General features: G+C 38.7%; 1 protein-coding gene and 1 non-coding gene across 22 annotated transcripts in view; both read left to right on the top strand.

The window, feature by feature from the left end:
• Nucleotides 1–23,638, top strand: part of Ppip5k1 (diphosphoinositol pentakisphosphate kinase 1) — a 43,381-nt gene that overhangs the window by 15,346 nt on the left and 4,397 nt on the right. For 4 of the 21 annotated variants that reach the window (XR_013090767.2, XM_076850690.2, XM_076850694.2 and 1 more), the window contains exons 23-29: nucleotides 569–685; nucleotides 825–989; nucleotides 2,683–2,832; nucleotides 3,459–3,549; nucleotides 6,554–6,679; nucleotides 7,380–7,442; nucleotides 13,042–13,179. Coding sequence is in view for 19 of the 21 variants with exons in the window: in XM_076850690.2 (XP_076706805.1) it covers nucleotides 569–685; nucleotides 825–989; nucleotides 2,683–2,832; nucleotides 3,459–3,549; nucleotides 6,554–6,679; nucleotides 7,380–7,442; nucleotides 13,042–13,179 (850 nt within the window). In the remaining 2 variants the exon portion in view is untranslated. Of the gene's footprint in view, nucleotides 1–568; nucleotides 686–824; nucleotides 990–2,682; nucleotides 2,833–3,458; nucleotides 3,550–6,553; nucleotides 6,680–7,379; nucleotides 7,443–8,584; nucleotides 8,731–9,417; nucleotides 9,511–11,372; nucleotides 11,556–13,041; nucleotides 13,180–23,638 lie in introns of those variants that run through there. The other 17 variants (XM_076850700.2, XM_076850702.2, XM_076850699.2 and 14 more) reach the window with 11 other exon arrangements.
• On the top strand, nucleotides 8,145–8,254 carry LOC143396145 (small nucleolar RNA U6-53/MBII-28). The gene has a single exon (XR_013091020.1). It is a non-coding gene; the product is annotated as a small nucleolar RNA U6-53/MBII-28 (small nucleolar RNA).

The following is a 23,638-nucleotide window of genomic DNA, read 5'->3' as shown; positions in this document are numbered from 1 at the left end:
TTCTGCCTCCATTTAAAACTATTTTCTTATCCTTAGAATTTGTGGAATCCAGCTAAGTGTGGCACCTAGACACAGCATGACACAGAGCATCCAGGAGGTTCCTACTGGAACAGAAAATATGTTCTGGGATGATGTTGATCCAGAGAGATTACCTATAGCACAGTTGTGGTGTTGGGGAGGATATAGAATTTGGGACATTATAATGAGTCTTTTTCCCTCAAATATGATAATATATATATATATATATACACACACTTTATGCATCTGTCTCCACAAAGATGTCTTTAACATGCTGCTGAATGCACCATAGCAAAGTTGCAGTATTGTAGAACTAGAAGTTCGAAAGTCATGTGGAGTGGTGAACTACAAATGGTGGGAGGTGAGGGAATGAGGATCCAATGACAGAGTATAGTTAAAGGGAAACTAAAACAGATCAGCCTCAGATTGGTGCAAGACCTCAGTCTAAAAGCTCAGGCCTGGATGGATCCTCTTGAGTTCCTCTCTGTTGCCCTTGCCTGCTCTTCCACCTCATACCCAGCTTTTCCCAATGGCCCCTTCTGTTCCATAGGACCCTTTATCAGAGGAACGTTTCCATGTAGAGCTGCACTTCAGTCCTGGAGTAAAAGGCTTTGAGGAAGAAGGCAGTGCCCCAACTGGCTATGGTTTTCGTCCAGCCTCTTCTGAGGTGGGTCAGAGGGCTGAGATACGATTTAGGAACCAAGTGGTGGGAAACTACAAACCATCCAGGACAGAAAAAAAGATTGGGGAGTTTGAGATTTGGAGGCTGGAAGCTATTAACACCTATTCGGTCTGTTATGGAACAGAATGAGGAGATAAAAACAGACGAAGGAAGCACGGAGAACCTGTGCCCAAGGAAGGCACCAGATGAGCCAGATCGGGCTTTGCAGACCTCACCACAGCCTTCTGAGGGCCCTGGCCTTCCAAGAAGATCACCCCTCATCCGTAACCGAAAAGCTGGTTCCATGGAGGTAATGGAAGGGATTTGGGAAGAAGATGAAGAGGTGGAAATATCCATGTATACTCTGAATCCTCTTGGGGTTATTCTTGGGACCTGAGTCTTCCTCCCCTGGTTGATATGTTTTACCCTAATCTCTCTTTCACAGCTGGTCCACCAGTAGAACTTCTTTAAGCTGATTGCTACTTCTAATATTAAAGTTGCCAATGAAGCGTGCCTGAGAGAGAATGATTTTAAATGACTAGGTTGAGGAGGACGCTGGATAGCTTTGAACAGGTGGTTCTTTAAAAGGAGATATATTAGAAACAGCATGATCTCTGGGCTTACATCCCAGTCTGATTCTTAGAAGCTGTATGACCTTGCCTCGATAACTAAACTTCTCTAAGCCTCATTCTTTTATCTATAAAATATAAGTAATATTCACTTTATAGATGCTTATTAAATGGTAACTATAGTAACAATACAAAAGATGGCTCTCTCCATCTTTTTTTTTCCACCTTGGGTAAAAATTATAGTGCAGACATGAGCAAACACCTGACACTTTAATGCCATTAGGGTTATATCTGTGTGTGGGCCTGTGCCCTGCCACTCTTTTGTCTCTAGTTCTGGTTCTTATTCTCAAGTCTAGAGAAAGGAACAGTTTTTAATCTCACATTGTGTTTATCTAATTGTCCTGGGGTTTTCATTTGATCTTTTTCCTGGAAACACTATTTTATCTCTTTGACCCAATGACACTCTTTTTGATGCCATGATTTATTCCTCTCTCGGGGACTTTTCTAATTTGGATGCTTCTGTGACCCCATGAATTACTGTTCACTTGACTTTGTGCCAGATCTCTATCCTGGAGGAGTTGTGTTTTTTTTTTTCCATTTTAGAGATTTCTTAGAAGAATGTACAACTGGCTTTCATAGGTCAGCCATAGGTTTCCAGTTCAGATTTTGGAGAAAGCCAAGAAGAAACACAATGGTCTCTTTTCCAAAATCATCCTTTACTTCCTAATTATTTTAAGGTAGAATTGATGTTGATAATTCACATTGGGATATGCATTATTTTCTCCTTGAGGTTTAGGTGTAACTTGATGTCTACATTTCTCTACATACCCTACAGACTCATATGAAATTGATTAAATGGACAGAATGACACATCATCTTCCATAGTAAGCTGCTGCTTCACATTGAAATGTCTTCCCCACTGTTGTGGTCTGCTGGTCTGCCTGGCAGGATTGTGCTGGACCTCCTTTTTTCTTCTGGTCTAAGCACAAGGAGACATAGGCAAAGGAGAGCTCTCTGTGTATCATCTCTTAGTCTTGATGATATTGTCTTCCTTCAGTAAGCTTCCACATTCCTTCTTTCAGTTACTGTGTTACTTAGACCCTGGCTCAGCCAGGATGATGGCTGCTTAGGATACGCTCCTGAATATTGTAAGAAATCTTCTTTCTGCTCTTTGGTCACAAAGCTTTATAATACTAATATTTCCTCTCCTTGCTGTAGGTATTGGACTATCTTATCCTTAACAATGACATCCTTCCTCCCATCCCTCCTTCTTGTCATCTCATATTTTTGAACTGTTTTGACCTTCATAGCAGCTGTGCCCTAGGTGGTTATCCTCTCCAGCTCTGTAACTGGCTCAGCTCTTTGGGCACTGGGGATTTGGGAGCCAGGAGGTTAAAGGAGCCATGATCGGCTTTCCATCCGGTCTGATTGCAGGTCATGAACATGCAGTGCACGGGGAACCTGGACCTGATCCCCTTGAGGGGACGGCGCCGCCGGAGGTCAGGAGACCTCCCTCGGCCTTCCCCAGCCATCGGCCTACAGCCCCGGGCTGTGTCCACCACCCACCTGGCATCCTGCACACAGGTGTCCCTCCCTGTATCACCTTCCTTTCCTGTTTTCTATCTCTGCTTTTTGGGATCTAAGGATGTGAAACACTATCTAGGTGGGATGTGTATATGTTAGGGATTGTGTGATTGGTCCTCATGGACATTGGAATAAATTGGTTTTATGTATCCAGAAGTTAAATAGTTGGGAGTGGGGCGCATTTGATGTAAATTAGAAACCTATGTAGTAGTCACAGTTGTCCCATGGAAAAAGAGGAGAGGGTGACCAGACTTTGTGGCTAAACCACTATAATTGTCTTTCTGAGTCCTGGGGAGGGATAGATAAGAGTAGGGACCCCAGTCTACTGAGAACTATGAATAATTGGATCATGATTTCTCAGATTTGGGGTGGGAGGGCTGTGAGGACAGTTATCTTAGGAATAGAAATGACTTGTATAATAGAAGAATTCCCTGGACAATTATCTTGCAAAAAAAAAAAAAAAAACCACTCTCTGTTCTCTTTTCATTTCTCTTTCCTATAAAAATTCTTTGATTCTTTCAAATTTTCTGATGCTGCTTGGCTTTGTAAGGGCAAGAATTAAAAACTTGGGTTTTATACTTCTAGGTTGAGGTAGCAAAATAATAACATAGAGTCTTTTTCTGCAGGTGCTGTCTGAGACTTCGTCTTCAAGGCCTGGTGGCTATCGGCTCTTTTCATCTTCACGGCCACCAGCAGAGATGAAACAGAGTGGCCTAGGTATGGTTTTCTAGCATCTCTCAAATATGGTGGAAAGGGTTGTCTGTCTGTTCTTCAGAGTTTTATTGTGGGAAATCTTTGTCATGGGAGGTGGGACCATCTAATGATTGGAAATGTCAGGTGGGGGTAGGGAGGATGAAGTGTGAGAAGCCGTAGTTAAGTATGAACTTGTATCTCAGATGATTGTTTCCATCTCATGAAGGTGTCTGTCTTTTGGTTTTCTCCACAACCCCCCATTTCCCTGGCTGAATGGCATTTTTCTGGCTTTCCCTCTCATTCCTTATCTGCCCCTCCAGTCTACCTCAGACCTTAAGGGGCAATGAAGACTCTGAACCTTCAGAGTTATCAGTGACAGAGCTTTAAATAGAGGTACTCATGATCCTAATTGTCATATTCCTCATATGGAGAACTTGTGCCATGTCTTCCTCTGAAGCCTGTATTTTTCACATCCCTGTGCTGCCCACTCCTACCTCTATGCCCTGGCCTTTATCCTGTCCTAATCCTGTAACTTTTTTCCTTTCCTTTTGGAAGATTGAGGGACAAATCTGAAACTGGTGTAGTGGCAGAGGCTTCTCTCAGGACTTTGAGGGAATGTCTCTTGATTTTTTTATCCCTGGAAAGGGGTGGAGAACTTCATTCAACCATTTCTAAGAACACAGACTGCAGGAAGAACCAAGCCACTGAGGGTATTGTATTCTTTGGGAGGGGGAGGTGGTCCTTGGGAGAGGCTGACTCTGAACATGCTGCCATGTCAACCAGTAACTAGAATTAAAGATCAGAGATGAATGTGTGGGGTCTGAACTTGTTCCCCACCTTTTAAAATTTTGTCCTAATATTCTATTTAAATTTTCTCACTTTTCTGTTACCTTTGTCCTTAGTACCTAATTTCTTAGTTCCCAAATGGTCAGCATTTGAATCAGCAAGAGGATGAAAGACTTTGGTCACTTTCCAGGCTAATTTTATGAGAGTTGGGTGCATTTTAGATCCCTGAAATAGAGTAGATGGTTTGGGGCATGAGAAACAAATGACAAATATGTAGATCTGTGATATGGGCTTTTCTCCCCAGAAGTCCTAGTGAAGAATAGATTTCAGATAGTCTGGAGAAGTGGGTAGGTATGTCTGGCCCAGTTAAATGGGAGTGATGTCAAGAATAACGTATGGGTAATGGACACAGAACTGGTTGACAGATGGTGGTGGTAAGGTAGAGACCACTGGGCAGAACAGGATTGGCATGACTGCACTAGAAAATTTTTCAGTGGAGGAAATAAATGTAGGACAAAGCTTGGGGTGGTCTGGGATAAAGCCAACTAGTGTTTGCTTTTCTGAATAAAAACAGACATATTTAGCAACTCTTATTGCTCTATGGCACCCAATTCTAGCATGAAAGATAGTGGAAATTGTTACATAGAGAAATCCTGAATTTGGGGGTAGAAATTATTAGCTATCTGATCTTTCTGATTTCTCTGATACCCTTGAAACCATGGTCTCTTCTTTGTGAGCTCAAGGGAAACTGACCTTCTCTCCACTTTATTCATTTCCCCTATAAATATTAAGTCACTAGCCAAACTGAGGGTCTTGGCAAAGTTAGATTTGAAAGTAGAGAGGCAAATCCTGAAAATCTGGGTGTCAGTTTTACCTCTTCCTGACTATGGTAGTAAAAACCATGTAATTCTAATTTTATGCTAAATCAGATATTGGGGACAGTGACTTGTTTGATTTAATCAATAAAACCTTATTTAATCAATAAAAACTTGATTCTTGCTGGGCATGGTGGTGCAGACCTGTAATCCCAGCAGCTTGGGAGGCTGAGACAGGAGGATCGCAGTTCAAGGCCAGCCTCAGCAAAAGCGAGGTGCTAAGCAACTCAGTGAGACCTGTCTCTACATAAAATAAAATAAAAAAGGGTCTAGGGACGTGGCTCAGTGGTTGAGTGCCCCTGAGTTCAATCCCCAGTACCCCAAACAAACAAACAAAAAAAAACTTGATTCTTCAAGTTTTGCTCCTCTGATTGACAGTAGAATTCTCTTTGCTTTCTTTGAACTTATATGTATGAAAATCTGGTTCTCATCATAGGGCTTACAAAACAATAAAATTTGAAGACAGAAAAAAAATGCCTGTTTTTATTGTTGTTTCCTGCTTTCCTTCTTAGTAGGATGCTTAGCCATAATAGGTATGCTCTACATATAATCAGCTTACTTTTCACATGCCTTCCAGTTTGTGTCCATCTTGATTTCAGGACTATACTGTTTTCTCTATGAAAAAATAAACTCTTTTCTATTAAAAAAGAACTGTACTATTAGTACAGTTGGTCCTCAGGATCAGGAGACCTGGATTCAGGTCCACTTTAGCTCCTAAAATACTGTGTGATCTTAAGAAAAGGAGAATACTTCTGGATCTTTCTTCATCTCTAAAATGAGGAAGTCAAATAGATGGTCTCTTAAGTCCCTTCCAGCTTTAAAAATTACTTTCATTCTTGAGAAATGTTAAAAAGGCCTGAAGATGGGGAATGTTGGATGAAGAAAGAATTAGAAGGATGCCAGCTGAGTGCACAAAACATGTCTCTAGTTTCAAGCAAGGATTTTCCCTTTCAAACCTACAAGAGATTAGATTTCTGGGTTTCTCAAATCCTATATCATTTATATCCTCTAAAGGGCACTGAGTTAAATCTAGGGGAATCCAGAGGGACCTAGCTATTCTTGTAGGAATTCTGAGAGCCACTCAGAGAGCATAGTCTCTCTCTTTCAGTAGCTTTGAATCCCATACTGACATGACTAACCCTGTATTTGTAGTGGCCTCTTTTCTCTGCCATGTAGATCTTCAGGAGAATTCCCACTTTGCTGAGTGTGGCAATGGATAGTAGTGAATGCTGTTTGTGGTTACATGGAGTGGCCAAGTGTAGTGGATTTGAATGACTGTGTGTATGTGTCTTGATGTTGTCCTGTGAAGTTCTGTGTACTTCTCTGTGCAGCTTTGTGTGGCTACTAACACACTCCCGGCCTTGCAGGCTCACAGTGCACAGGGCTGTTCAGCACCACGGTGCTGGGTGGCTCCTCCAGTGCCCCGAATCTTCAGGACTACGCGCGCAGCCATGGCAAAAAGCTACCACCTGCCAGTCTGAAGCACCGAGATGGTATGTGGGTGGGTTATGGGGGGCAAATCTTTTTTTTTAACTTGTCTCCCTGCAAGGACACAGCTCCAGAACTATTCATGCTTAAGATGGCACTGAAAATGGCATTATAACAAGTTTTCTTCATCAGTAATAAATGGAAGAAGAAACCAGGACCCCTTCCACCCCTCCATTTGCATTCCCTCTCACCATACAAATACTACTTATTTATGCTTATCCCTTCATAATCTCCTACATACAGGCTTGCTGCATCAATTTGTACTCTTTCCTGGATTCTGGCCTATAGGGGTGAGGACCAAGAGAATAATCCATGGTCAGGAAGAACACAGTGGATTCTTGATTAAAATCCAGGAAAGCAGGGTTAGGAAAGTAGCTCAGTTAAGGTAGAAAAGATGTATGGAAAGAGATTGGGGAAAGGGAGGAATGTGTCTGCAGAGATTTTCTTTTTTCCAAATGACCAGAAAGAGAACATGATGGTGAAATTAGTGTTGTTTGTGGGACTGTATTATTGTAGAGGTGACACAGATTACTGAGAGATTACACCAGAGGACAAGATTAAAATATGGTAGCTAGGAATCTTAAGGGGTGGGAATGGGACCAGGCCATATAACTAATTAAAGAATAGACTATACTGTGGGCAAATTCCAAAGCAGAGGGTGGGGACAGGGGTGGGTATAATCCCCATGATGTCTTTTCTCCCCAGAGCTCTTGTTTGTCCCGGCCGTAAAACGATTTTCTGTGTCGTTTGCAAAGCATCCGACTAACGGTACGTTTGCTTCTGACTCAACATCATTCCTCCTCACCATGTCACCTCCAGACACTTAACCTCTGAGTTCTGACACTGACTTTGCCTCTGCTTCCACTGTGTTGACACCCTCCTGTTTCTGAATGAGCTACTCACTAAGTGTTCCTAATGGGACATTTCCCTAGTGACAACTTTAGCCTTGGCTGCAGCCTGGTTGACCTATCCCTGTGGCAACTCAGATTCTTACTTCCATAATCACCATCATCACCATTATGTCTTTTTTGTCAGCATCACCATCAAGACATTGATTAGATCTCTCCTTTTCCTATCACATGACTGCCAGGCTAAATACATCTGATAATGGTTCCCCTTCCTAGAAAGAATAACATTGCCTAGATTGGGCCCATTTCTTTTATCCCACCCATTTCTCACTTTATGTAATTTTAATCTTCCTGGGTTTTTTCTCCAACTCTTTTGATGGGGTGGATTACTAGTTTGTTTCTCTTTTAGAGTAATGTTGCAGTTGCCAGGTCCCAAGCCTACCTATAAAGTCATTTGTCTCAAAGATATAGTTTCCCATCTCCATGTTCCTATCTTCCTGCCATTGTGTGTACTTTGTGTGACTCTCGTGCTCTTGACATCTGCTTTATGTTACTACTAACCTAGTGCCTGGGCCTAGAAAACAAGAGCCCAGATTGTTTTGGGATAAAAGAGGGAAAATAATCCCAGTGATGAGTTGCCACGCTAATACAGAGCCACCAGGTAGGGCAATGTGGCCCTGGTTTGGGTGCCAGTGAGTTTAACAAAACTTCTCAAATGCAGACCTGAGGGACATGTTAAAAAAAATACACTCATATATATGTGTGTGTGTGTGTGTATGTATGTGTATATATATATATATATATATATATATATATATATATATATATATATATATAAAGTAAAGAGGGAATATAAAAGGAGTTGGAGGTGGGGAAGTAGCAGATAAAGATAAAGGAGAAAGAACTATACCGTGAGGATTTTTTTCTTGGTGGTTTTGTATGTATGTATGTTTGCGTGTGTGTGCATATGCTCTAGGGATTGAACCCAGGGCCTCATGTGTGCTAAGAATACACTCTACCACTAAGGTAGACCCCTAGCCCCTGTATCTTGAATTTTTAAAGGTAGTTTCCATGTGGCCCTAGCCTACCTATGGCAAAACTGCCTAAGAGAAGCTGGAGGAGTTGAGATGTCTGCAGGGGATCCCAGGGAAGCTTAGGAAAGAATAATATCTCAAGATTTTTGAAGAACTGGGTCTGCTCACACTAAGGTGGGTGAGTTTGGAGATCTGTATAAATGAAAACCTGAAAGGTTAAGGTCTGTTTGCATGTTTTCCTGGATTCTGGCTAGTAGTGTATAACAGGAGAACTCAAGGTTTACTCCCTGTTGAGTTTTTATCTTTTATATCCTTAGTTTTCTCTGTATTAGTCTTATCCTCAAGGTAAATCTAGTTTTGTTAGATATGGTTTTCTTCTTTCCAAGAGCTAAGACTCTCTGAAGAAGATAAAATTAGTCTGGTTTCCTGGCTAGGAAACCTCCCCATGCTGATATCCTACTACTTAGCCAGTGGCAGGTTTTGGATTTTAGCCTAGTCAGGTCACACATCTCTACTAAACACTGGTGAAATATCTCCTTAGGTCAACAAGCCTGTATTTGCTTAATTTATCCCCATTCCCAGACCCCCACTTGTTCCTGTGGCAGAAATCCCCATTCAGAGTGACATGGCTGTGCCTACTCATTTAGCTTCAAGCTTTTCTGGCCTTCATGTGCCATAGGCATCTCCAGAATAGAACAACATACACCAACCCCCAACTCTGTCACTCGGATTTAAGGTCCACAATTTGGTACTAGGTGCTGGGGTCCCTGAAAAGAGAGATAAATCACATATCTCTAGATCCTTAGGTTTTATTAAAAAAGATCCAAGTTCATAAAACAGATCCTCAAACTATATCTCCAGTTCCCTGAAGCCTTGGTTGGCAGACTCATCAGCTGAAGAAAACAAGAATTAATTTTACCATAAGGAGGAGAGGAAGAAAGACCTGGACAATTCAGGTATAGTGCAGGAGAACAAATTCAAGGTCTCCTCCAACACTTTGCATACTTTAGGGGTTTTCTGGCCTCCTTTGTTTTTCTTGTGCTTGAACTTGGAGGCTAATGTGCCTTAGAAACTAGAATCTGGGGTCTGTTGGCAACAGAAGAAATTTTTGTCTCTTGCTGAAGATTCTGTAGATTTAATTTGGCCCTTAGAACAATATGAGAGCTCTGCCCCATGGCCAAGATCTTGCTTGACCCAGCAAGCACAGAGTGGATGCTCTGTCTACAATTGCTTGTGGTAGATTATACACAGCAGTATGCCAGCCTACTCTCATTATCACCATCTCCTTGCATGATGTCTAGCTTTGAAACAGCAGCTTGAAAAACTGGACCTGGCTTTCAAAAGGATTCAAGATAATTCTGTCTTCATACTTGGACAGAAGCATAGCCCTTGGTCTCTTCCTGCCTCTGATAAGCTTCTGTGGCATCCCTGACTACATCCAGCATACAAATGTGCCTGTTACTAAACTGTATGCTGAACTCACCAAAGTAAATTAATAAAGTAGGAGAGAAACTGTGGCTCACCCTCATCCAAAGTATCAGAATATGCCTAATGGATTTTTTAAACCCATTATCTTCTAGGGACCCACGCGACTGTGTGACTGTTGGTAAAGTTGGTTCTCATCAGACTAGTCTGGGTAGAGCTGAATTATTTCCTGACATCCAAACTAAAGTCTCTAAAAACCATATTTTCATGGGATCACCCTATGGAACTAGCTCTGGTCTGGGAGTTCTGAGCAGTCATCCTCACCTGCCTTGATCCTACCTTTTCTATACTAACATCCTGAACTCAGGTTCTTACTCATCCTCACATCAGGTCTTATAACCCCATGCCTTTTCCCCAAGAGCTTTCCTTGTTATTCTTCTTATACTCACCCTACCACATATCTTTCACTGCTTTTTAGCCTTTTTCAGCCAAATCCCATGCATCCACAAAGTTTGACAACCAGCTTAAATAATGAGGAGTTCAGAATCAAAGCTTTTCCATTCATCAGCTGAAAAAAGTTCAGATAGACTCATCAGCATAGGAAGAAAACAAAATGATCTCTTTTGGCTTCTGTAATGGCTACATTGTCCTTAAGAACTGAGATTTATGCATTCATTTAAAAATATTTATTTGAGTAAGGTAAAGGATGATTAGTCAACACTGAGATTTTCAAAAACAGATTCAATTTTTTACATGCACTGTTTTAAAGGAGTCCTACATCTGGTTTCCTATTAGTCTTTTGTGCCGGCTTTGTAGTGCCATCCCTGTCTACATCTATCTTGGAATCTGGTCCAGAGAGCCTGGCCTGAGCCTTCAGGAGAACTTTTAGCTTTAGGTGTATCTTGATACTTAATAGAATTCTTGACCCCCTTCTCTGAGTGACTTTGAATCATTCCATCTCTATCCCAACCTCATTAAAACATTTGTCTGAGAAGTGGGCCCTAATTAGAGTTTTCCCAAAAATGACCAGGGACACTGAAGCCCTACTCAAAGCTACCAGTGACAGAATTTCCAGCTTACTCTATCCAGAATGATGTGACTGCTCTCTGGAAGTACTGACTGAATTATGCTCAAGAAGGAAAGGGAGGACCTTGTATGATAAGGTCTCATTTGTCCTTTCTTTTATTCTCACTGTGTGATGTCAGCATTCTTCTTTGCTGCAAGAGATGCCCAATGGCTCTGACCATCTCTGCTTCTCTCTTAGCTTACCTTGGATAGAGTGGCCCTCACCTCCCAGTAATCCTTGTGCAGTCAGTGCCCCCCTCATTGTCTTTCCCTCTTCTCTTTCTTTATCTTTGTGCTTCCTACCATGGTTCCCCCACCCCCTCCAGAACTGCTAGATGACCAGCACCCTGTGGTCCGGTTGCTGCGCAGTTTTTCCTCTGACTGCCCAGGGGGCCGGCCAGTCTCCTTGGATGCCACGCTGGCGCATCACCTGCACCAGTGCTCCTACCACCTGCGCCTCTTCCGGAACTGGCTGCGCTCAGGCCAGGATGACCCCGAGTGCCTCTACGGTACCCCCTGCCACAGGCTGGCTGCTGCCACTACCCTGGCTGGGACTGATTGCTTTGCTTATTGCACTTCTGGCAGGAGAGCCCATCTAGTCCTTTCTCCTGTTTTCCCCAAAGTTATGTGACTTGCATTTAGTTGCTTGGATGGGACTGGAACCAGACTGCCTGGTAGCTGTAGCATTGGCTGCTCATCCCCTTCCTATTCTCCTTTGTCACTGCCCGCTAATGTTTCCCATTCCCTAATCTGTTCGGTAGGGGTGTAATCTCTTGCCCTAGAATCTTTTCGTATCTTTCTAACCCTCTACTACAACCAGTTTCAAAACCAGAGGTTTTTCTAACCACCCCAAGGAGCTAGAGACTCCTCTGTGCACCCCTACCACTAGGTTATGGGAAAACAAAGGCACAGAGGCCTCAATTAAATTCTTGAGGCAAACAAAGGCCAAAGGTTAGAAAATTATCAGATATGATCATTTTGAATTGTAGGTTTTAGTTGTTGGTGAACAGGAGGCCAAGTCTGCATAGATATTGCTGCCCTGCCTACCCTTTGTCCTTTTAAGGAGATGTAGAAAAGGCATTGGAAAGACTAGGTACAGAAAAAGTGGTTGGAATGCATGTTTCTTGATCCTTCAATGGGAACATTGTTTCTATCAGTAGTCCCTGGAAGTAGGGTTACACATTTAGGTTTACCTTTGATCCTACCCAGACTAGTAGACCTATATTAGAATTGTTGGGTTTAAAGCATAATTGTAGTGTAGACTCCTTTTTCTAGGAGTTTCCCTCATTTATTGATGGAATATACAGATCCAAACAAATCTAGGATCTTCTGATAGAGCAGATGGGAAAAGCTTCGATGTGATGGAAATGACCAAGAAAGAACTTCCATCCCCCACCCATTCATGCATGTGGTTTTCCTTGGCTGAGCTTCATGTGTATTGCATGCCCTCCAGTTTGCATCCAAGTATTCTAGCCTTTCTACCCATATCCTAAATTTGCATGAACCCTGCCTCCCTCAGATTTCATGCCCTCCTCCTTAATCTGGTTTTCTTGTTCATGATACCTGAAATCTGCTGTTTCTTCCCAGCTCCATGATCTCCCTGCCTCATGTTAGATCTACAGTTTCACTCCTTACCTGTGGATCCTTGTTTTATTTCCCTAGAAATTGCAAGAGCAATGTTAGTGCTTACCCTACTGGGCTTCTATTGATTTTTCCAGGGGATATTACAGGCTATCCATAGATAGGATCAGAGGTGACTTGATTCACCTGGAAGCTTTAATAGGTAGAATTTTTAGGAAATCTGAAGGTGAGAAAAATAGACTTTCCCTAGGAGCTTTAAAGAGTTCCCTCTCCTGGGAATCTTGGATACCCCACATTCTAAAAGCCACGGACTCTCCTGATGGCTCTCAGGGACTGTCCATGCTTCCTTGGCCAATTTAATTGGGTTCTACCTGATAAGAATAACATTGACTTTCCTTATCTTTTTTCCAACAGGGTTTGAAGGGTGCTCCATGGTACCTACCATTTACCCACTGGAAACACTGCATAATGCCCTTTCTTTGCGTCAAGTGAGTGAATTCTTAAGTAGAGTCTGCCAACGCCACACAGATGCCCAGGCACAGGCATCTGCAGGTATGGAGAATACTCTTATTTCGTACCCCTATCTCTACTTCCATTCCCATGATTCCTAGAAGACCTGAAAGTAATAAATTAAAAACAGGTACTCCATAAAGACACAAAAGTAGACTTGAAAATATGTATAATCATATAGGCCAACTAAACATCACAGAAATATTACTCCTTCCTAAGTTAATTTCTATGTTTAATGATTCCAATTAAAAACACAAATCAGGGGCTGGGGTTGTGGCTAGGCGGTAGAGCACTCACCTAGCATGTGCGAGTCCCTGGGTTCGATCCTCAGCACCACATAAAAATAAATAAATAAAGATATTGTGTCCAACTAAAAAATAAATATTAAAAAAAAATCACAAATCAAGGACTGGGGTTGTGGCTCAGTGATAGAGTTCTTGCCTAGCACGTGCATGGCACTGGATTCGATTCCTCAGCACCACATAAAAAAATAAAGATATTATGTCCATTTACAACTAAAACTATTTTTTTAAAAAAACACAAATCAATTCTTAAATTCTCTTTGGAAAACAAATAAATGAAGGCTGGGGTTGTGGCTCAGAGGTAGAGCGCTTGCCTAGCATGCATGAGGCACTGGGTTCAATTCTCAGCACCTCATAAAAATAAAATAAATGGGCTGAGATTGTGGCTCAGAGGTAGAGTGCTCACTAACATGCGTGAGGCACTGGGTTCGATCCTCAGCACCACATAAATATAAAATAAAGACAATGTGTTCACCTATAACTAAAAAATAAATATTAAAGAAATAAAATAAAATAAAGATATAGTATCAACCTATAATTAAAATAAATAAATATTTTTTAAAAAGACAAACAAATAAGCGGCAAGGTATGGTGGCGCACACCTATAATTCCAGCAACTCAGGAGGCAGAGGCAGGAGGATCATAAGTTTGAGACCAACCTCAGCAACTCAATGAGTCACTAGGCAACTTAGTGAGATCCTGTTTCAAAATAAAATGAAAAATAAAAAGGAATTGGGGGGCTGGGGATGTGGCTCAAGTGGTAGCGCGCTCGCCTGGCATGTGTGCGGCCCGGGTTCGATCTTCAGCACCACATACAGACAAAGATGTTGTGTCCGCCAAATACTAAAAAAAATAAATATTAAAATTCTCTCTCCCGCTCTCTCCTCTCTCTCACTCTTTCAAAAAAAAAAAAAAAAAAAAGTGCTTCTGGGTTTAATCTTCAGGCAAGAGAAAAAAAAATAAAGGTCTTTTTAAAAAAAAAAAAAAAAAAGGAATTGGGATGTAGCTCAGTGGCAAAGGGCCCCTTGAATTCAATCCCCAGTATACACACACACACACACACACACACACACACACAGGCAAGGATAGCAAAGAAAACCTTGAAGAATAATAAAAGGATACTAGCTTTACCACATTTAAAAAATATTCTCTGATCCCAATGGCTTGGGAAGCTGAGACAGGAGGTTCATGAGTTCAAAGCCAACCTCAGCAATGTCAAGGCACTAAGCAATTCAGTGAGGCTCTGTCTCTAAATAAAATACAAAAATGGGCTAGGGATGTGGTTGAGTGGTTGAATGCCTCTGAGTTCAATCCCTGGTACCCCTAAAAAAATTCTATAAAATTTATATAATAAAAACAGTGTGACTGATACAAAAATAAACAGTGAAGCCAAGGAAACAAAATAGAAAATCTAGAAATAGATAATATTAGCATTCAAAATACTTGGTAAAAGAGAGTCTTTTTTAAATAAGTAGACTAGGGCTAACTAGCCATTTGACCAAAATTAAAATCAAATTTATACTCTGGAAAGTAACAGAAGTTTGCAGGAAGTAGCAAAATGATGATTCAAGAGAGAGGTAACTTGGGCTGTGGATGCAGCTTGATGGTAGAGCACTTACCTCATGCGTGTTGAGGTCTTGGGTTCAGTTTCCAGCACAAGAAAACAAAAATTACTACATCGGTAAATGTAAAAGCCAGCATTATTATATTTTGTTTTGTAACTCTTTTTTTTTATTACATATATGATTTAACATACAAATGTTTAAAAGAATCACTATGTCTATATTAATTCATACACTTGCACACAGATGTAAATCTGTGGTAATAACAACATAAGGTGAAGGCGGAGTTTTATAGCAGTAGAGGTTTTATATGTTACTGAAGCTAAATTGCTATCAATTGAAACTACATTGTTATAGTTTCTATGTTAATTGTAATCTCCATGGTTACTACTAAGAAAACACCTTAAAATATATGCCAAAAAGGAAGAAAGAGGGGAATCAAAATGATATACTACATAAAACCAATTAAACAAGAAGATGGCAGTAATGGAGGAAATGAGGAAACGAGGAACAAAATAAGTATGTAACATACAGAAATATCAAAATTGCAGAAATAAGCAATTTCTTATCAATAATTGCTTTAAATATAAATGAATTAAACTCTTCAATCAAGAGGCAGAGTGTCAGAATGGAGTTTTTAAAACATGACTCAACTATATACTGTCTACAAGAGACCCATGTTAGATCCAAAGACACAAATAAGTTGAAAGGATAGAAAAAGATAGTTCATGAAAATAGTTACCAAAAAAAGAATTTGAGTAACCCTACTAATATTAGACATAGGTTTTAAGTAAAAAATAGTTGCAAGAAACAAAGAAGGTCATTATATATTAAAAAGATAACTTATCGAGAAGATATAACAATTATAAAATGCATACCAAACAATAGCACCTAAAACATATAAAGCAAACATTGATCAAACTGAAGGGAGAATTCTAAAATAATAGTTGGAGATTTCAATACCCCATTTTTAATAATGGGCAGAACATCTACACAGGAAATAAGTAAGAAAAAGGATTTGAACAACCCTATAAAACAAACTAGACATAATAGATAAATAGAATATTCCACCCAACAAGAGCAATAGATTCTTTTCAAGTGCACATGGAATATTATCTAGGATAGATCATATGTTAGGCCACAAAACAAGTCTCAATAATTAAAAGATTGAAATCATATAAAATATGTTCTTCATCTACATTGGAACAATGCTAGAAATCAATAACAGAAGAAAAACTGGGAAATTCACAAAACCTATGGAAATTGAACAAAATGTTCTTTTTGGGTGTGTGTGGTATTGGGAATCGAATGCAGATTTGTTCTACCACTAAACTATATCCCCAACCTTTTTAAAATTTTTTAAAATATTTATTTTTTAGCTTTAGGTGGACACAATATCTTTATTTTATTTTTATGTGGTGCTGAGGATCGAACCCAGTGCCTCATGCGTGCCAGGCGAGTGTGCTACTACTTGAGCCATAACCCCAGCCCCCTTTTTTAAATTTTTATTTTGAGACAAAGTCTTGCTAAGTTGCCAAAACAAGCCTCAAACTTGAAATCTTCCTACCTCAACCACCTAAATTGCTGGAATTACAGGTGTGCACCACTGTGCCTGGATGATAAACAACATATTCTTAAAGAACGAATAAAAAAAAATCACAAGGGGAATTAGAATATGCTTTGAGATGAATGAAAATGAAAATAAATAGCAGAATTTATGAGATGCAGCAAAATCAGTGCTCAAAAAGAAAATTATAGTTGTATACACCTACACTAAAAATGAAGGGAGATATTTAGTCAGTCACCTAATATGTACCTTATAGAACTAGCAAAATAGTAAACTAAACATAAAGCTAGCAAAGGGAAGGAAGTAATAAAAGTTAGAATGACGGTAAAGGAAATAAAGACTAGAAAAACAATAGGAAGAATCAACAAAAACCAAAAGTTAGTTCTTTGAAAAGATCAACAAAATTGGTAAACCTTTAGGTAGACCAAGAAAAGGAGAAAGAATATTGAAATATCTAAAATCAGGAGCTAAAAGAACTTTATTGGGGCAGGGGGAGGTACCAGGGATTGAACTCAGGGGCACTTGACCACTGAACCACATCCCCAGTCCTATTTTGTATTTTATTAAGAGACAGGGTCTCACTGAGTTGCTTAGCACCTTACTTTTTGCTGAGGTTAGCTTTGAACTTGCAATCCTCCTGCCTCTCAGCCTCCTGGGCCACTGAGATTACAGGCATGCCCCATGAGGCCTGGCAGATTAGAACATCTTTAAGCTGACAAGGAAAAAAATAAAATCAGGAGTCAAAGTGGGGACATTCCTGTTACCCTTGCAGAAATTAAAAGGATGATAAGAGAGTTATGTGAACTATTTTGTGCCCCTAAATTAGGTAACCTAGATAAAATGGACAAACTCCTAGAAACTTGCAAACTACAAAACCAACTCAAGAAGAAATAGAAAATCTGAGCATTTTTATAACAAGGAAAAAGACTAAATGAGTAACAAAAATCTTCCAACAAGGAAAAATCCAGAACCAGATTATTTTACTGATAAATTCTCCCAAATATTTAAAGACGAATTAACCCCACTCCTTCTCATGCTCTTCAAAAAAAACAGAAGAGAAGGAAACATTTTCTAACTCATTCTGTAAGGTTATCATTAATCACAAGCCATAGATACCATGGAAAAGGAAAACAATAGACGAATGCCCCTTATGAATATAGAGGGCTAAATCCTGAACAAAATGTAACAAAGTGAATGCAACACTACATTAAAAGAATTATATGTCATGGGGAAGTGAGATTTATCTCAGGAGAAGGTGATTAGCCATAAGAAAACCAGCCAATGAACATTAATGGAATGAGGTGGGGGACAGTGTCATCTCAGTTGACAAAATTGACAAAATTCAATACCCTTTCATGACAAAAATTCTCAGCAAACTAGGAACAGTTTGAACTTCCTCAGCATGTAAAGTGCATTCATGAACATCCATAACACAAATCATGCTCAGTGTTGAAAGATTGAAAACTTTCCCCCTAAGATCAGGAATAAGAAAAAAAGAGTCCTACTTTTACCATTGCTATTCAATATTGTACTGAATGTTTTGGGCAACCGAAGATGTTAGGGAGTGGACATCTAGATTGGAAAAGAAGAAATAAAATTTTCTATATCCACAGTTGTCCTATATATAGAAAGTCATAAAGAAACCTTCAAAAAAGATCCCTAGATCTAATAAATTAATTCTGCAGAGATTCAGGGTTTAAGACTGGCTCACAAAAGTCAGTGTGTCTCTATTCACCAGCAATGAACAATCCAGAATGGAAATTAAGGAAACAATTGTGGCTGGGCATGGTGATACACACCTAAAATTCCAGTGACTTGGAGGTTGAGGCAGGTTTGAGATCAGCCTCATCAATTTAGCAAGGTCTAAGCAAGCAAGATTCTATCTCAAAATAAAAAATAAAACAGGCTGGGGTTATAGTTTAGTGGTAAAGCTCCTCTGAATTCAATCTCCACTGCTCAAAAAAAGGAAAAAAATTGTGTTTATAATAGCTTCCAAAGATTAAGATACCTGGGGGAAAACTTAACAAGGTAATTGAAAGATATGTACACTGAAAATTACAAAACCTAAATAAATAAATGGATAAAGATCCCATGTTCATGACGAAGACATTATTAATTATGTTATTAAGAAGGCAGTACTTGGGGCTGGGGTTGTGGCTCATTGATAGAGCACTCACCTAGCACTTTCAAGGCCCTGGGTTCCATCCTCAGTACCACATAAAAATAAATAGATAAAATAAAGGTATTGTGTCCAACCACCACTAAAAAATAAATATTAAAAAAAAAAGGCAGTGCTCATCTGGGCATGCTGGCACTTTACTGTAATCATTGTTCTTCAGGAGTCTGAGATAAGAGGCTCACAAGTTTAAACTAGGCTTAAATATTAAAAAAATAAAGAAGAAAAAGAAGAAGAAGAGTTAGGGATGTAGTACAGTGTTAAAGAGACCCTAGGTTTAACTGCAAGACGCACAACAAAAAAGTCACATATTGTATGAGTTCATTTATTTGGAATATTCAGAATAAGAAAATCCATAGAGGCAGAAAGCAGATTGATGGAATCCAAAGTTGGGGGTAAGATGGATACAGAATTTTTCTTTGGGGATAATGAAAATGTTTTAGAACTAAATAGAGGTGATTGAACAACACTGAATATATTAAATGCTACATAATTATACACTTTAATGCCATGTGCAGTGGGGCACACCTGTAATCCCAGCAGCTCTGGAGGCTGAGTGAGACAGGAATATCTCGAGTTCAAAGCCAGCCTCAGCAACAGTGAGGTGCTAAACAACACAGCAAGATCCTGTCTCTAAATAAAATACAAAATAGAGCAGGGATGTGGCTCAGTGGTTGAATGCCCTTGAGTTCAATCCCCTGCACACACACACACACACAAATACACTTTAATATGGTTAAGTTTATGTGTTATGTGAATTACCTCAATAAAAAAATACTGAAAGATCGTGGAATGAGATGGACATCATTACTCTAAGTACATGTATGACTGCACATATGGTGAGACTGTACATTGTATACAACCAGAGAAATGAAAAATTGTGCTGCAGTAGTGTACAATGAATCAAAATGCATTCTGTTGTCATATATACCTAATTAGAATAAGTAAGTTAATTAATTTTAAAAAATACTGGAACTGCTAGATTGGTGGTATATACCTATAATCCCAGCAACTCAGGTGGCTGAGGCAGGAGGATCACAAGTTTAATGCTAACCTTGGCAGAGCCTAAGTGACTTAGCAACACCATGTCTCAAAATTTTAAAAATAATAAAATAAAAAAATTTTTAAAAGAGCTAGAGATGTAGTTCAGTGGTAAAGCCTCCCTGAGTTCATTATGATACCTAAATAAATAAATAAATAAGCAGGTGGTGATAGTAAATTTCCTTAAATCTAAAGGAAAGCCTAATTCATGACTCAAAGTCAAATTTAGGAAGAAATAGGAAAATACTGATAAATTAAGTAATATAAACATTTTAAGGGCTGGGGTTATAGCTCAGTGGTAGAGCACTTGCCTAGCATGTTTAAGGCACTAGGTTCGATCCTCAGCACCACATTAAAAATAAATAAATAAAATATAGGTATTGGGCTGGGGTTGTGGCTCTGCGGTAGAGTGCTTGGTAGCATGTGCAAGGCCCTGGGTTTGATCCTTAGCACCACATAAAAATAAATAAATAAGGGCTGGGGTTGTGGTTCAGTGGTAGAGTGCTTGCATGTGTGAGGCACTGGGTTCAATTCTCAGCACCGCATATAAATAAATAAAGATCCATCAACAACTAATAAAAATATATAAATAATAAAATAAAGGTATTGTGTCCAAATACAACTAAAAAATAAATGTTTTATATATACATAGTGTCCTTCTACAACTAAAAAAATATTTTTTAATTTTTTAAACTGCTAGCAACATCATAAGCAAAGAAAAAAATATTTGCAATTCTATATATTATATCATCCTGTCTTTCATTCCTATAACAAAGTACCTAAGGTAATTAACTTATAAAAGAAAAGGTTTATGTAGTTCATAGTTCTGAATGTTCCAGTTTGAAATTAGGCAGACCCATTGCTTTGGGCCTCTGGGGAGAGGGTACCAAGTGGCAGTGGCAGGAAACATGTGGCAGAACCACTTGCCTCATGAACCAGGAAGCAAACAAACAAAACAGGGGAAAACAAAAGAGACCAGGAACCTATAATCCCATTCAAGGATATATTGCTCAGTGATCTAAGGAACTCCCACTAGGCCCCATCTCCTAAAGATTCACAGTGTCTCTCAGTAGAACCACCTTAGGGACCAAGACTAACCCATGGACCTCTGGGAAACATTTATCTGTATTCAAATTACCATATTCAAATCCTATATAGTATAGGATTAATCATCTCAAATACAAAGAACTCTTATATTTTAAGAAGCAAAGACAAAAATGTGATTTTCTTTTCTTTTTTCCTTTTTTTCCTTCTGTGGTCTGGGGATCAAACCTAGGGCCTTGCATATGCTAGGCAAGTGCTCTCCCACTGATGTATATTAATAGCCCTCAAAAATGTGATTTTAAAAAATGGACAGTATAAACAGAAAGAAATTCAGATGACCCTTGTGCATGCAAAATTATGCTCAACCTTGGTCATAAGCAATGTGCAAATTAAACTACATGGAGATATTATTTCTCACCCATCAAATTGGGAAAAATGCCATATATACTCACTTAGAAAATCTTGTGAAACAAGAAATTCCACACATTGTTGGTGGAAGTATAAAATGATAGTGTATTATCTGTTTTGTTTTTTTTTTTGTTGTTGTTGTTGTTGTTGTTGTTGTTTGTTTTTACATTGGGGATTGAACCCAGGGTTATTTTACCCACTGAGCTATATCCCCAGCCCTTTTTATTTTATTTTTAATTTTGAGATGGGACCTTGCTTAGTTGCTGAGGCTGCCCTCAACATGTAATCTTCCTGCCTCAGCCTCTTGAGAATGATATAATCTTCTTTTTTAAAGATTTTTTTTAATTGCAGGTGGACACAATAGCTTTTTTTATTATTATTATTTTAATGTGGTGTTGAGGATTGAACCCAGTGCCTCACACATGCTAGGCAAATGCTCTACCACTGAGTCATAATCCTAGCTTGATATAATCTTTATATAGGTAAAAATTATAAAAATATAGTTGATCTAATAATCTACTTTTAGAAATTAACTGAAATCTATTCTGAAACTAGTCTTGTACAAGGTTGAAATATTACTTATATGAAGTTATTCATTATGGCATTATTTATAGTGTTGAATGTTGGAAACAACCCCAAAGTTCTTCAGTACAAGAGTGGTTGAAAAAATTGTTCCATCCACTCCATTGAATACTACTTACCTGTTCAAACTAATGAGGAAAATCTATATTATGTGATATGAATTAATGGCCAAGATATATTTTAAGTGAAAAATAAAGGTACAGAATAGTGTTAATAGTATGCCACTGATTTTGTAAGTAAAAAGAAGAATAAAGAAAAAATGTATTTATAAAAAATGCTGTAAGTATAAAAAAAAAACAACTAATAAAAGTGGTTACCTTTAGATGTGACAACAGGGAATGAGTCTGAAAGGCGTGAAGGAATTACAACTGTTCTACATGTGCCTTTATATAGCTTTGACTTATGAACCAAAAAATGTTTTCACAATATATAATCTAAGTCAGTGTGACTCAGTGGCAGAGCGCTTGCCTTGCACATGTGAGGCCCTGGGTTCAATCCTCAGCATCACATAAAAATAAATAAACCAAATAAAGATATTGTGTCCATGTATAACTGAAAACACATTTAAAAAAAAACTAAATCAACAAGGAATAGATCAACAAGCAAATTCTAAATAGAAAACAAGAAGGGAATTATCTAAACTGTACAGTTGTGGCTCAGCACTCTACCGCTAAGCCACAACCCCAGCCCTCTTAATGTGTTCTTAACAAAAGTATTTAACCTAAATCATCTAAGTAGGTCTTTTATGTCTAACTTCAAGTTTATAGAAAATACAAGGATTAATTAAATAAGTTAAATGATTTTATGAGGAAGTAATCAGGTAAGTTCAGGACATAGGATATGACACTCTGCAATATAACTGTCCTGTTTTTTTCAAAAAGTTATAAAGGAAAGTTGAACTATTTTAGACTAAAAGAGATTTTAGCTGGGCATGATGGTGCACACCTGTAATCCAGTGACTCAGGAGGCTGAGGTAGAGGATTGCAAGTTTGAGGCCAGCCTCAGCAATTTAGTGAGACTCTCAGGAACTTAAGTAAGATCCCGTCTCAAAAAATTAAAAGGACTGGGATTATAGCTCAGTGGTAAATTCCCCTGGGTTAAATATTCAGTACCATAAAAATAAAAACAAAAAATAAATTAAAAAGAATTTTTTAAATACTTTTTTAGTTGTAGATGGACACAATATCTTTATTTTATTTATTTATTTTTATATGATGCTGAGGATTGAACCCAGTGCCTCACACATGTGAGGCAAGTATTCTACCATGAGCTACAACCCCAGCCCAAATTAAAAAAAATTTAAATAGAGATTTTAAAGGAAAAAAGAAAATCAATGCATAATTCATGTTTTCTATGTTCCTACTATGGAAAGATATTTTGGAAATGTGGCAAAATTTGAATAGGGACTGGGCATTGGATGGCATTAGGGGAATTATTTTTAATCTTGTTCACATTATTAATGGTGTTGGGTTACACGTGAATAATTCCTTATGTTTTAAAGACTCATATTGAAATATTCAGATATAAAATGTTTCATAATATCTATCATGTATTTAAAGAACATTAACATGAAGAAATAGCAAAAGAATAAGGAAAATAAGCAAAAATGACTAAAGTGTTAAATCTAGGAGATGAGTGGGTATTAAATGAGCTAGCCTCTCAACTACTTTTTAAAAATATATTTGGAAAAGTTTTTAATATAGGATTTTTAAAAAAATGATTCTGGTTTAAGTGAAGGGTTCCTAGGATATTTTAATTCTCAGTCCAAGGAATAGTAAGTTAAATTTTGAGAACCTCTAGCTCTTGGATTCTTCATGTG

The sequence above is a fragment of the Callospermophilus lateralis genome, chromosome 3 (genome assembly GCF_048772815.1).
Source record: "Callospermophilus lateralis isolate mCalLat2 chromosome 3, mCalLat2.hap1, whole genome shotgun sequence".
NCBI classification, from domain to species: Eukaryota; Metazoa; Chordata; class Mammalia; order Rodentia; family Sciuridae; genus Callospermophilus; species Callospermophilus lateralis.
Note: the sequence above shows the minus strand (reverse complement) of the source record. Positions and strands in the feature narration are given on the sequence as shown.